This window comes from Vigna unguiculata, chromosome 10, assembly GCF_037176805.1.
Source record: "Vigna unguiculata cultivar grain cowpea cultivar isolate G323 ecotype 2 chromosome 10, ASM3717680v1, whole genome shotgun sequence".
Lineage (NCBI taxonomy): Eukaryota > Viridiplantae > Streptophyta > Magnoliopsida > Fabales > Fabaceae > Vigna > Vigna unguiculata.
Window position 1 is genome coordinate 25276005 of NC_140801.1, and position 14597 is coordinate 25290601.

Consider the following 14597-nt stretch of genomic DNA (forward strand, 5'->3'; position numbering starts at 1 on the left):
ACACGAGTATGTGGATATGAGGCGTGATAAGGAAGAAATGACAAAAGCGTATGAAAGAATTCTTAGGAAACAACGAGAAGAACGAGATCATGCTTTCAGAGTTAAACAGGATTTGGCTGCAGCCAATACCGCATTAAAATCAAGGGACCGAGAAAGAGATGCAGCAGCAACATTTAAGCGCCAAAGAGATCAGATGTGCGAAGAATTTAAGAGGGAGAAGACTGAAGCACTAAAGCGGTTGCACAACGCTCAAGTTAGGATTAGTGAGGTCGAACGACAGATGAGGGAGATGGTGTCAACTTATGAGGTGAAGATGGATGAAGAACGCTGGCACAGAGCTGAATTGGAAAAGGAACACCAAGAGGTGATAAGTCGAATGAATGAATACTCAGTCGAGCAGGAAATGACCATGGAACATTGGAGGAGATGTTTCTCACAGTTGGCTTCCCTTGCAAATGGAGCAATCGAAGGTATTCCACGATTATTGGCGGAAGCAGAGGCTGCACTACCGATATTCAATCCGCCTAGGGAAATCGAGGCGTTCTTTAGTCATTGTAAGGAATTGATAAGGGAGATGAAGAACATGATAGCCAGGGCTAGAGAGTAGTTTTCCTTTCTTTTCTCGTGTAATGAATGTAAAAGACGTGTGGATGGTCGGTTTGTTTTGACAATATGTGATGGACTAAGTTTCATGTTAATTTCTATGATATGTTTACCTCAAGGTTCTCACGGCTTTAAAATTTCTGGCTAAGATAAATGTTTGCATTCATTTTCATTTCTTTTTTCATTTTTCATTTCATTTAATAAAAATAATAGAGCAAAAGCAAATACAACGGCAAAATTTCCACGACACCCTTACCACACACGAGCTAATCAGAGGATCATGGAAGATTGGGAGGAAGCGCATGAAGCTGTGAAGGCCGACATTAATCAGTTGAAAGATCAAGTGAGCCAGATCCTAGAGGCCTTAAAGTCGCTGAAGGCTTCGGGAGAAGCTTCCTCTGCAAGGATTGAGGAAAACGTTCACCCTCAAGTTCCACGATATGAAGTCCAGAACGCCCAGGGTATGTCAATCCCATTCCCAATGTACGGTCTACCTCCGGGATACACCCCACCCGTTGGGGAATGTTCGGAGACGGAGCAGACTCCCTTTTCTTTTCCTGTGACTAACAACACACTACCGATCAATACTCAAGGGTCGATATTAGCCTCGACGCCCATGACAGGGGCAGGAATGAAAGAGACAGTCACATTCGCAGAACCAAGGGTGACTGTGGCACCGAAGTCTCCAAACATAACGGTTGACGAAGATGCTTTGGCTAAGGTCATACCGCACGCTACAGCCCAGGTAGTGTCCACCGGTATTGATGAGGCTAAGAGTAAGCTCGAGATTCTTGAAGAGAGGGTTCGAGCCATTGAAGGTGGTGGAAGCTATGGGTTTGGTGATGTTGCGAGATTAAGCTTGGTTCCCGGTGTGATGATACCTCATAAGTTCAAGGTCCCAGAATTTGAAAAGTATCAGGGTACCACGTGCCCCAAGAGCCATCTGACAATGTATGGTAGAAAGATGGCTGCATATGCCTATGATGACAAGTTGTTGATACATTGTTTCCAAGATAGTTTGGCTGGTGTTGCGCTGAATTGGTATACACACTTGGAGCCATCTCGAATTCATTCCTGGATGGATTTGGCGGACGCCTTTGTGAAGCAGTATAAGTACAACACGGATAGCGCGCCAGATAGATTGCAATTGCAAAATATGGCCAAGAAGGATATTGAGTCCTTCAAGGAATATGCGCAACGGTGGAGAGAGTTGGCTGCTCAGGTTGAGCCACCACTACTTGATAAGGAGATGGTGGCGACGTTTGTAAACACACTACAATCACCATTTTATGAGCACGTGTTGGGGAATGTGTCTTCCAATTTCGCTGATATCATTATTATTGGTGAAAGGATAGAAGTCGGGTTAAAAAGTGGAAAAATTGCATATGGCCCGTTCGCGGCTGCAACTTCTAAGAAACCCGGTTTCCATCCAGGAAAGAAGAAAGAAGTGGAAGCACACACAGCCTCAGTGATGCCAATGTGGGAAAGTCGGGCTCCTACTCATAATTATCGACCTCACATGAATCAACCTCCTTATGTGGCCAATGCAGTGTCTGTTCATCAAACACAACCTCAGCAACAAGGGTTTTATCAAGGGTCGAATCTTTATCAACCGCAGCATCCCCCAAATAATGCTTGGAAAACTGAACCTAACTCAAATTTCAGCCGAAATGCGGGTCAAAACGCCAATCTGAGGAGAAATCAAGAGCGGAACTTTGTTCAGTTCACCCCCATTCCGATGACGTATACGTAATTGTTACCTTATCTTCTCCAAAAACGCTTGGTGGCAATTTGTCCGATGAAACCTATGCAACCTCCGTTCCCAAAGAATTATGATCCAAATGCTAAATGTGATTATCATGGAGGAGGAGTTGGACACTCTACTGAGAAGTGTGTAGCCCTTAAACACAAAGTGGAAGCTTTAATCAACTCAGGATGGGTAAAGTTTCACGAAGACAAACCTAATGTCGAAGCGAATCCTCTTTCTGGGCATGGGAATCCTTCGACAAATGCCATTGAGGGTAGGGAACACAAGCTAGTAAAGAATGTGAGTGAAATTCGGAGCTCCAAGCGATTTATTTTTGAGACATTGCTGAAATTGGGCCTGTTAAAAGGGGAATATAACTTGGGTGAGAAATGTGAATTTCATCCAGATGCTAAACATTTTGCCGATAAGTGCACCAAGTTCGAGATTGTTTTACAAGATCTGCTTGACAAAAACTTTGTGCAAGTATATCGCGAGGGTATGGAGGAGGAATTATTTGCACAGGATGGCGGGAAACTAGATGTGACTTTGCCAGAGCCATTGGTGATTCATTTCACCAGATCCCCCTCCACACCAACAATTCAAGAAAGGCAACCTATTACTATCCAGGCACCCTCCTCTTTTCCTTACAAGAGTGAGAAAGCTGTCCCGTGGAAATATGGCGCACGTGTGTCGGGTGGGGAACAACGAACGGAAGGTCAACCTACCAATGGTGAGCCGGTGGTTGAAAACATATCGGGCATCGGTGGAATGACTAGGAGTGGTCGCATATTCACGCCTCCGATCTTGATGAAAAATGGAGCGGGGAGTAGTGAATCGATGATGACCAAGAATGCTAAAGAATCCTTGAAGGGGAAGATGATACAAACCGATGAAGGACTGAGAAAAGATGACAAGAAAGAAATATCTAATGAAGAGGCTGGTGAGTTTTTGAAGTTCATACAACAGAGCGAGTATAAAGTGGTTGAACAACTGAATCGCATGCCTGCTCGGATCTCTCTTTTGGATTTACTCATGCATTCAACCTCACACAGAGAGCTACTAATGAAGATACTCAGTGGGGCGCATGTGGAGAAGAATATCTCTCTGGACAGTTTTGAGGGAATTGTTAGCAACATCACCGCTAACAATTACCTCACTTTCACTGACGAGGAGATACCTGTTGAAGGGAGAGGACACAACAAGGCCCTCCATGTCTCTGTGAAATGCTTGGATCATGTCATAGCGCGAGTATTAATCGACAATGGTTCTTCCTTGAACGTAATGCCAAAAGAAACACTGGGAAAGCTTCCGTGTGAGGGTATCCACATGAAACCAAGCGCGATGATCGTGAGGGCTTTTGATGGGAGTAAGAGAGAAGTGATGGGAGAGGTAGAACTGTCAATCCAAATCGGGCCGTGTGTCTTTCAAGTAACCTTTCAAGTGATGGATATCCTCCCAGCATACAGTTGCTTGTTGGGTCGCCCTTGGATTCACTCAGCAGGTGTGGTGCCTTCAACCTTGCACCAAAAGTTGAAATATGTCATGGGCGATAAACTAGTAATAGTTTCAGGAGAGGAAGATATTTTGGTAAGTGGACCTTCGTCTTCTCGCTATATTGAAGCAGCAGAAGAAGCCCTCGAGACAGCATTCCAGTCTTTGGAAATTGTGGGCAATGCTTATGTGGAGCCATATCCAATGAACCCACGCTTGTCTTGTGCCTCCCTTATGACTGCCAAGGTCATGCTGAAAGAGGGATATGAGTACGGAAAAAGGCTAGGCAAGGATAAGCAAGGATTGATATTTCCTCTGGAGATCACTAAGAAAAGAAACAGACACGGCCTGGGATACAAGCCTACTCGAGAAGACAAAAGAAGGTTAGTTGAAGAAAGGAGAGAGCGTGGTCTGGCCCGCATGCAAGGAAAGGAGCTGGGGTTAGGAAAGATCTGCATTTGTGACATCAAAGAGAGCTTTCGCAGTGCCGGGTGGATCAACACTAGCCCGATAGCAGCCGTCAACGATGAAGAGGAACTTGGAGGCTCGAATTTTGTGTGGCCGTGCGTTTCAGATGCACCACTCAACAATTGGGAGACTTTGGATCTACCTGTGATGTTTAATTTGGTTAAAATGTAATATTTTTAATTAATCCTACTGCTTTACCCGGAGCTCTAGGATTCATGACTTAACGGGTTGACACCTTTTTCTTTATGCTCAGCGTGATGGTCAATTTGTGTTTACTACCTTCGTTTTTTTTGTTTTTGCATTTTTCACTGTTGTTTGTTTTATTTATCGTTTTTATAAAATTGAGTGTTGACAGCTGCAAATTCAGTCATCATTTGGTTGTTCAGGTTGGTGGCGTTATCGGTGATTACTTGTTGGGCAATCCGTATCTGCAAATTAGCTCTCTTTTTATGAACTTAGTCACAACTTTTCTTGTCACATTGGCGTAAGAAGCCGCTTCCACCCATTTAGTGAAGTAATCAATTGCAACCAGTATGAAGCGATGTCCGTTCGAGGCGTTTGGCTCTATGGCTCCAATAACATCTATCCCCCACATTGAAAACGGCCATGGTGCAGACATTATGTTTAAAGTAGTGGGTGCCATATTGATATTATCTGCATACTTCTGACATTTCTCACACTTCCTCACGTGCATGCAACAGTCACTCTCCATGGTCAACCAAAAGTAACCAGCCCTCAAGATCTTCCTGGCCATTGAGTGCCCATTCATGTGTGTGCCGAAGGTACCTCCATGAACCTCCTCCAATATTGACCCGGCTTCTTTTGCATCCACGCATCGAAGAAGAACCATGTCATGATTTCTCTTGTACAACACATCCCCACTTAAAATGAAACTTGTAGCCAACCTTCTTAGTGTCCTTTTATCATTCTCAGATGCTCCTTCGGGGTATTCCCTGGTTTTTAAGTAGCGTTTGATATCAAAATACCAAGGCTTACCATCTGATTCTTCTTCAATGAAGTGGCAATATGCTGGCTCTTTGTGGCTCTTCATTTGGATCATTGGCAATACCCCATCTTGATTAACCTCGAACATTGATGACAAAGTGGCTAAGGCATCTGCCAACTGGTTATCTTCTCGCGGAATGTGTTGAAATTCAATGGAATCAAAATACTCCACCAACCCCATGATATAAGCTCTGTACGGAATCAACTTCGGATCCCTAGTCTCCCATTCCCCTTTTAATTGATGGATGACCAAAGCCGAATCTCCATACACATTCAAAATTTTCGCCTTCGATTCAATCGCGGCTTGGATGCCCATAGCGCAAGCTTCATATTCAGCAATATTGTTCGTGCAATTAAAACACAACCTTGCGGTCATTGGAATGTACTGATTCCTTGGAGATATCAGTATTGCCCCTATACCATGTCCCATGACGTTAGAAGCTCCATCGAATAATAACGTCCATGTCTCTCCATTTTGCTCTTCTTGATCACCTTCGAACAAGGCCATGATGTCTTCATCAGGGAATTCAGGCTGCATTGACTGGTAATCATTAATGGGTTGTTGAGCCAGATATTCAGCCAGAGCACTACCCTTGATAGATTTCTGTGTGACATATATAATGTCGTATTCTGACAATAGCATCTGCCACCGGGCTATCCTTCTAGTCAAAGCGGGTTTTTCAAAAATATACTTGATGGGGTCCGTCTTGGATATCAACCAGGTAGAGTGACTCAACATATATTGTCTCAGACGATGGGCGGCCCATGCCAACGCGCAACAAGTTCGCTCTAAAAACGAGTATCATCGTTCGCATTTCGTGAACTTCTTGCTCAGGTAGTATATGGCATGCTCTCTTCTTCCAGTTTCATCATGCTAACCTAACACAGCCCATTGATTCGTCCAATACGGTCAAATACAGAATCAGTGGTTTCCCAGGTTTAGGTGGGCGTAAGACTGGAGGATCTTGAAGATATTGTTTAATTTTGTCGAAAGCAGCCTGACAGTCTTCATTCCACTTGACAGCCTGATTTTTACGTAATAGCTTGAATATTGGTTCACAGGTGGAAGTCAACTGGGAGATGAACCTAGCAATGTAGTTCAGTCTGCCCAAGAAACCTCTCACCTCCTTCTCCGTATTAGGAGTAGGCATTTCGACTATCGCGCGCATCTTGTCAGGATCAACCTCAATCCCCTTTTGACTGACAATGAAACCCAGCAACTTTCCGGATTTCACACCGAATGTGCATTTAGCCGGGTTTAGTTTAAGCTTGAACTTCCTCAATCTCTCGAACAATTTCTTCAGGTTGAGGATGTGCTCTGCTTCTGACTCAGACTTGGCGATCATATCATCTACGTAGACCTCGATTTCTTTATGCATCATATCATGAAAAAGCGCCACCATGGCCCTTTGATAGGTTGCTCCGGCATTCTTGAGTCCGAAAGACATCACCTTATAGCAAAATGTCCCCCACAATGTGATAAATGTTGTCTTTTCCATATCTTCAGGTGCCATTTTGATCTGATTATATCCCGAGAAGCCATCCATAAATGAAAATAGTGAGAATCTAGCTGTATTATCCACTAATGTGTCGATGTGAGGCAATGGGAAATTGTCCTTTGGACTCGCACGGTTCAAATCTCGATAGTCAACGCACATCCGAACTTTGCCATCCTTCTTAGGTACTGGTACAATATTTGCCACCCATTGAGGGTATTTTGCCACAGCTAGAAATCCAGCGTCAAATTGCTTTTGCACTTCTTCTTTGATTTTTAATGACATTTCTGGTTTCATTCTCCTTAACTTTTGTTTAACTGGAGGACATTCCGACTTAAGTGGAAGCTTATGTTGCACTATATCAGTATCTAAACCAGGCATGTCATTGTACGACCAAGCAAACACATCCCTAAATTCCTTTAGTAAAGCACATAATTCTTGTTTCACTTCTCTCTTCATACTAGTGCCAATCTTCACTTCTTTCTTCTCATCCTCCTCTCCTAGGTTAAGTGTTTCAACATCCTCTTGATGGGGTTTTATTTCCTTAGATTCTTGTTCCACTAACCTCATTAGTTCAGGGAAGGGTTCCGGATCATCTTCATAATCATCTTCCATATTATCGACAGGGTGCTCAAAATTAGGGATATCGACATTGTTATTTTCAAAACATTCATTGTCATATCTGCATTATCCGAGTTTATAAAAACGATAAATAAAACAAACAACAGTGAAAAATGCAAAAACAAAAAAAACGAAGGTAGTAAACACAAATTGACCATCACGCTGAGCATAAAGAAAAAGGTGTCAACCCGTTAAGTCATGAATCCTAGAGCTCCGGGTAAAGCAGTAGGATTAATTAAAAATATTACATTTTAACCAAATTAAACATCACAGGTAGATCCAAAGTCTCCCAATTGTTGAGTGGTGCATCTGAAACGCACGGCCACACAAAATTCGAGCCTCCAAGTTCCTCTTCATCGTTGACGGCTGCTATCGGGCTAGTGTTGATCCACCCGGCACTGCGAAAGCTCTCTTTGATGTCACAAATGCAGATCTTTCCTAACCCCAGCTCCTTTCCTTGCATGCGGGCCAGACCACGCTCTCTCCTTTCTTCAACTAACCTTCTTTTGTCTTCTCGAGTAGGCTTGTATCCCAGGCCGTGTCTGTTTCTTTTCTTAGTGATCTCCAGAGGAAATATCAATCCTTGCTTATCCTTGCCTAGCCTTTTTCCGTACTCATATCCCTCTTTCAGCATGACCTTGGCAGTCATAAGGGAGGCACAAGACAAGCGTGGGTTCATTGGATATGGCTCCACATAAGCATTGCCCACAATTTCCAAAGACTGGAATGCTGTCTTGAGGGCTTCTTCTGCTGCTTCAATATAGCGAGAAGACGAAGGTCCACTTACCAAAATATCTTCCTCTCCTGAAACTATTACTAGTTTATCGCCCATGACATATTTCAACTTTTGGTGCAAGGTTGAAGGCACACCACCTGCTGAGTGAATCCAAGGGCGACCCAACAAGCAACTGTATGCTGGGAGGATATCCATCACTTGAAAGGTTACTTGAAAGACACACGGCCCGATTTGGATTGGCAGTTCTACCTCTCCCATCACTTCTCTCTTACTCCCATCAAAAGCCCTCACGATCATCGCGCTTGGTTTCATGTGGATACCCTCACACGGAAGCTTTCCCAGTGTTTCTTTTGGCATTACGTTCAAGGAAGAACCATTGTCGATTAATACTCGCGCTATGACATGATCCAAGCATTTCATAGAGACATGGAGGGCCTTGTTGTGTCCTCTCCCTTCAACAGGTATCTCCTCGTCAGTGAAAGTGAGGTAATTGTTAGCGGTGATGTTGCTAACAATTCCCTCAAAACTGTCCAGAGAGATATTCTTCTCCACATGCGCCCCACTGAGTATCTTCATTAGTAGCTCTCTGTGTGAGGTTGAATGCATGAGTAAATCCAAAAGAGAGATCCGAGCAGGCATGCGATTCAGTTGTTCAACCACTTTATACTCGCTCTGTTGTATGGACTTCAAAAACTCACCAGCCTCTTCATTAGATATTTCTTTCTTGTCATCTTTTCTCAGTCCTTCATCGGTTTGTATCATCTTCCCCTTCAAGGATTCTTTAGCATTCTTGGTCATCATCGATTCACTACTCCCCGCTCCATTTTTCATCAAGATCGGAGGCGTGAATATGCGACCACTCCTAGTCATTCCACCGATGCCCGATATGTTTTCAACCACCGGCTCACCATTGGTAGGTTGACCTTCCGTTCGTTGTTCCCCACCCGACACACGTGCGCCATATTTCCACGGGACAGCTTTCTCACTCTTGTAAGGAAAAGAGGAGGGTGCCTGGATAGTAATAGGTTGCCTTTCTTGAATTGTTGGTGTGGAGGGGGATCTGGTGAAATGAATCACCAATGGCTCTGGCAAAGTCACATCTAGTTTCCCGCCATCCTGTGCAAATAATTCCTCCTCCATACCCTCGCGATATACTTGCACAAAGTTTTTGTCAAGCAGATCTTGTAAAACAATCTCGAACTTGGTGCACTTATCGGCAAAATGTTTAGCATCTGGATGAAATTCACATTTCTCACCCAAGTTATATTCCCCTTTTAACAGGCCCAATTTCAGCAATGTCTCAAAAATAAATCGCTTGGAGCTCCGAATTTCACTCACATTCTTTACTAGCTTGTGTTCCCTACCCTCAATGGCATTTGTCGAAGGATTCCCATGCCCAGAAAGAGGATTCGCTTCGACATTAGGTTTGTCTTCGTGAAACTTTACCCATCCTGAGTTGATTAAAGCTTCCACTTTGTGTTTAAGGGCTACACACTTCTCAGTAGAGTGTCCAACTCCTCCTCCATGATAATCACATTTAGCATTTGGATCATAATTCTTTGGGAACGGAGGTTGCATAGCTTTCATCGGACAAATTGCCACCAAGCGTTTTTGGAGAAGATAAGGTAACAATTACGTATACGTCATCGGAATGGGGGTGAACTGAACAAAGTTCTGCTCTTGATTTCTCCTCAGATTGGCGTTTTGACCCGCATTTCGGCTGAAATTTGAGTTAGGTTCAGTTTTCCAAGCATTATTTGGGGGATGCTGCGGTTGATAAAGATTCGACCCTTGATAAAACCCTTGTTGCTGAGGTTGTGTTTGATGAACAGACACTGCATTGGCCACATAAGGAGGTTGATTCATGTGAGGTCGATAATTATGAGTAGGAGCCCGACTTTCCCACATTGGCATCACTGAGGCTGTGTGTGCTTCCACTTCTTTCTTCTTTCCTGGATGGAAACCGGGTTTCTTAGAAGTTGCAGCCGCGAACGGGCCATATGCAATTTTTCCACTTTTTAACCCGACTTCTATCCTTTCACCAATAATAATGATATCAGCGAAATTGGAAGACACATTCCCCAACACGTGCTCATAAAATGGTGATTGTAGTGTGTTTACAAACGTCGCCACCATCTCCTTATCAAGTAGTGGTGGCTCAACCTGAGCAGCCAACTCTCTCCACCGTTGCGCATATTCCTTGAAGGACTCAATATCCTTCTTGGCCATATTTTGCAATTGCAATCTATCTGGCGCGCTATCCGTGTTGTACTTATACTGCTTCACAAAGGCGTCCGCCAAATCCATCCAGGAATGAATTCGAGATGGCTCCAAGTGTGTATACCAATTCAGCGCAACACCAGCCAAACTATCTTGGAAACAATGTATCAACAACTTGTCATCATAGGCATATGCAGCCATCTTTCTACCATACATTGTCAGATGGCTCTTGGGGCACGTGGTACCCTGATACTTTTCAAATTCTGGGACCTTGAACTTATGAGGTATCATCACACCGGGAACCAAGCTTAATCTCGCAACATCACCAAACCCATAGCTTCCACCACCTTCAATGGCTCGAACCCTCTCTTCAAGAATCTCGAGCTTACTCTTAGCCTCATCAATACCGGTGGACACTACCTGGGCTGTAGCGTGCGGTATGACCTTAGCCAAAGCATCTTCGTCAACCGTTATGTTTGGAGACTTCGGTGCCACAGTCACCCTTGGTTCTGCGAATGTGACTGTCTCTTTCATTCCTGCCCCTGTCATGGGCGTCGAGGCTAATATCGGCCCTTGAGTATTGATCGGTAGTGTGTTGTTAGTCACAGGAAAAGAAAAGGGAGTCTGCTCCTTCTCTGAACATTCCCCAACGGGTGGGGTGTATCCCGGAGGTAGACCGTACATTGGGAATGGGATTGACATACCCTGGGCGTTCTGGACTTCATATCGTGGAACTTGAGGGTGAACGTTTTCCTCAATCCTTGCAGAGGAAGCTTCTCCCGAAGCCTTCAGCGACTTTAAGGCCTCTAGGATCTGGCTCACTTGATCTTTCAACTGATTAATGTCGGCCTTCACAGCTTCATGAGCTTCCTCCCAATCTTCCATGATCCTCTGATTAGCTCGTGTGCGGTAAGGGTGTCGTGGAAATTTTGCCGTTGTATTTGCTTTTGCTCTATTATTTTTATTAAATGAAATGAAAAATGAAAAAAGAAATGAAAATGAATGCAAACATTTATCTTAGCCAGAAATTTTAAAGCCGTGAGAACCTTGAGGTAAACATATCATAGAAATTAACATGAAACTTAGTCCATCACATATTGTCAAAACAAACCGACCATCCACACGTCTTTTACATTCATTACACGAGAAAAGAAAGGAAAACTACTCTCTAGCCCTGGCTATCATGTTCTTCATCTCCCTTATCAATTCCTTACAATGACTAAAGAACGCCTCGATTTCCCTAGGCGGATTGAATATCGGTAGTGCAGCCTCTGCTTCCGCCAATAATCGTGGAATACCTTCGATTGCTCCATTTGCAAGGGAAGCCAACTGTGAGAAACATCTCCTCCAATGTTCCATGGTCATTTCCTGCTCGACTGAGTATTCATTCATTCGACTTATCACCTCTTGGTGTTCCTTTTCCAATTCAGCTCTGTGCCAGTGTTCTTCATCCATCTTCACCTCATAAGTTGACACCATCTCCCTCATCTGTCGTTCGACCTCACTAATCCTAACTTGAGCGTTGTGCAACCGCTTTAGTGCTTCAGTCTTCTCCCTCTTAAATTCTTCGCACATCTGATCTCTTTGGCGCTTAAATGTTGCTGCTGCATCTCTTTCTCGGTCCCTTGATTTTAATGCGGTATTGGCTGCAGCCAAATCCTGTTTAACTCTGAAAGCATGATCTCGTTCTTCTCGTTGTTTCCTAAGAATTCTTTCATACGCTTTTGTCATTTCTTCCTTATCACGCCTCATATCCACATACTCGTGTCGGAGACTTTGAAGCTCATTAATTAATTTAGCATTTTTGAGTTTCATCTTCTCCATTTCCTCTTTCAACCTCTTCATTTCCTCAGACTCGGCAGGTTCCAACCGCTCAGGAGCAGGAGAGTCTGATTTGAAAGGTAACTTGACCATGTTAACCCTTTCCAGAATCCATCGTCGGTAGGACATCTTCTCGTCGATCACCCATGGCCTTGGGTCTTTTTCTACACGCAGGACCTCACCCCAAGCACTCCTGATTCGGCGAATTAGATCAAGGGCAATTCCTTCTTCATAATAATTCCAAACAGCAACCAAAGATTCCGGAGTTGGGGAGCTCTTGATCGGACACCCAAATTGTCGCTGAGCCAAGACAGGGTTATAATTCACGCAACTTCTAGTGCCTATTAGGGGGACGTTAGGGAAAGCCCCACAAGAAATGACACGTGACTTCGACAATCCCGGGACACACCATCTAATTCTTCCCCCATTCAAACTTGCACAAAACTGGGCCCATTCCTTCGCCCCCCGAATTTCAATGCCGCTAGGTGGTAACTCTCCAATAAGACATTTGGCATTCAATGTACCTAGACGGATTCGAGATATAAACCACACATACAACATAGGTACACAACATAGCATCTTCTTCCTCTTGAGTGTGTGGCATAGGTTCAAACTCCCATACATATCAGCTAGAACCGCGGTGACTGGACTTTCTGAATGAATCTTATAGGCAACAAACATATCGAGGGCGGTTTGATCAACAAAATTTTCCATGTTAGGGAAGAGTATGACTCCATAAAGTGTGAGAGCCAACACATCCATGAACGTCTCCCCCATTTCTTTTTCTGCCACAAGACGCAGATGCCCTTCCAAATATCCTTGAGGCATCCCCTTCGAGTTGCCCTTGGAGGCCATCTTACCTTCTAGCTCGGCAGGGTGTACCTTCAAGATTCCAGCCAACGTAGAGATAGATGCATGCTGCTCTGAATGTCTGTAAGGGACTTTATCTTCCATTGACAAGCCCAAAATTTGTTCGAACTCTTCTATTGTTGGTACCAATTGAAAATCCTGGAAGGTGAAACATCTGAGTGGCGGATCGTAATATTGAGCCAGAGCAGTGACTGCCGATGCTTGGACTTCCGCATTCAGCAACCTCAATAAGTTCCCATGCCGCTTCTTGAAAGCATTCTTCTGTATAGTCTTCATTTGTTGCACTATTTCCCTCAGACCACTCAAATTACTGTCTATAACTCTAATAGGTAGCTTCTTCTTCAACGCATCTGACCCTAAATTTCCCCCGACTCGAAATTCCATGTTAATTTCTCTTGTTTCTCACAAATTCAATCACGACCTTAAAGTTTCTGACCTAGAATCACAAAAATGTCATGACATGTTATAACAGGGTACATGTTATGCATGAACAAATAATCAAAATGCATGTGCAATGATGCCATAAAAGAATGTACAAATGCATGACTTTATCGCGAATCAGAATAAAATGAGAAAGGCGAGATGAGAATTAAGGTAATGCACATGCCTCCCTTTGTGCCTTAACAGAGGTTCGGCGCCTAATGGTTCTAAGCTAAAATACATGCGCTCACCAGGATCGTTTCTTAATACTTAAAGATCAAGGTCACTAGAGCTATGGCCCACTTTCCGGCATTTCCCACAACAGTTGGTAGACAACAAGATGTGGGAGTACCAATGAAGCAAACAAACTCTAGCTGGGGTTCTCACAATGACCACTTGGGAAGTTCATCCACTGTGGCACTGCTACACAATCCCCTCTAATTCCAAGTTAAACAGACCCGGGTATAGGGCCCCACTCATGTAATGCGCAATGTGTGTGTGTGAAGGGAGAATGATGCATACCCAAATCCCCACCTGCAAAACAGCCAGAAAACTTCCCAGGCAGCTATAGAGCAATTCCAAAATATATCAAAATAAACAAAGTAATTCACATACAACTAATCCAAGAAGCAAACATATACAACCACATATAAAGACAATAATACACAAATAAAAGAAAAAGGGAAAGAAAACATTAGGAAAAATCACATCAAGTTTGCATTTCTAATTAAATGGCTTGACTCTTTCTGTGTCCCCAGCAGAGTCGCCAGCTGTCGCAACCGAAATCGCGATCGGACGACGAACCAAAAAGAAAACATGAGTTTGAAAAAGAGATTTGGGAGTCGCCACCACAGTTATTCTGGAAAACTATGGAAAACCATAAAGAATAAGACAAGTCTGCGAAAAACCAGATTTTGGATCCGGGAGTCGGTTACGCGTAGGGAAGGTGTTAACACCCTACAGCGCCCGCCCAAGGGCGGTACCTTTAATTAAAAACGCAAAGTTGATGTGGTTTTCAAAATATTAATATTCCCCGAAAATAATAAGGCAAAAAAATGCTAAAAAGAAACAAAAATATTTTTTATTTTCTTGGGCCCGA

The 14597-nt window shown here is 43.7% G+C and overlaps 5 protein-coding genes across 5 annotated transcripts; 2 read left to right on the forward strand and 3 right to left on the reverse strand.

Moving 5' to 3' along the window:
* The first annotated feature begins 883 nt into the window (after positions 1–883).
* LOC114165324 (uncharacterized) lies at positions 884–2356 on the forward strand. The gene has a single exon (XM_028049971.2). The coding sequence runs from the start codon at positions 884–886 to the stop codon at positions 2354–2356; it is 1473 nt and encodes a 490-aa protein (XP_027905772.1).
* Positions 2257–4567, forward strand: LOC114165323 (uncharacterized). The gene has a single exon (XM_028049970.2). The coding sequence runs from the start codon at positions 2402–2404 to the stop codon at positions 4478–4480; it is 2079 nt and encodes a 692-aa protein (XP_027905771.1). The 5' UTR covers positions 2257–2401; the 3' UTR covers positions 4481–4567.
* A 148-nt stretch (positions 4568–4715) lies between these two features.
* Positions 4716–5867, reverse strand: LOC146882352 (uncharacterized). Its single transcript, XM_085667360.1, has one exon. The coding sequence runs from the start codon at positions 5850–5852 to the stop codon at positions 4716–4718; it is 1137 nt and encodes a 378-aa protein (XP_085523486.1). The 5' UTR covers positions 5853–5867.
* A 1623-nt stretch (positions 5868–7490) lies between these two features.
* LOC114165321 (uncharacterized) lies at positions 7491–9754 on the reverse strand. The gene has a single exon (XM_085667361.1). It carries the CDS (start codon positions 9752–9754, stop codon positions 7676–7678), a length of 2079 nt encoding a protein of 692 aa, XP_085523487.1. The 3' UTR covers positions 7491–7675.
* A 45-nt stretch (positions 9755–9799) lies between these two features.
* LOC146882353 (uncharacterized) lies at positions 9800–11272 on the reverse strand. The gene has a single exon (XM_085667362.1). The coding sequence runs from the start codon at positions 11270–11272 to the stop codon at positions 9800–9802; it is 1473 nt and encodes a 490-aa protein (XP_085523488.1).
* Between the last annotated feature and the right edge of the window lie 3325 nt (positions 11273–14597).

Excerpts from the sequence above, each read along its gene's own strand:
- LOC146882352 (XM_085667360.1), bottom strand. The coding sequence starts at position 5,852 with ATGCAGCCTGAATTCCCTGATGAAGACATCATGGCCTTGTTCGAAGGT.
- LOC114165321 (XM_085667361.1), bottom strand. The coding sequence starts at position 9,754 with ATGAAAGCTATGCAACCTCCGTTCCCAAAGAATTATGATCCAAATGCT.
- LOC146882353 (XM_085667362.1), bottom strand. The coding sequence starts at position 11,272 with ATGGAAGATTGGGAGGAAGCTCATGAAGCTGTGAAGGCCGACATTAAT.
- LOC114165323 (XM_028049970.2), top strand. The coding sequence starts at position 2,402 with ATGAAACCTATGCAACCTCCGTTCCCAAAGAATTATGATCCAAATGCT.
- LOC114165324 (XM_028049971.2), top strand. The coding sequence starts at position 884 with ATGGAAGATTGGGAGGAAGCGCATGAAGCTGTGAAGGCCGACATTAAT.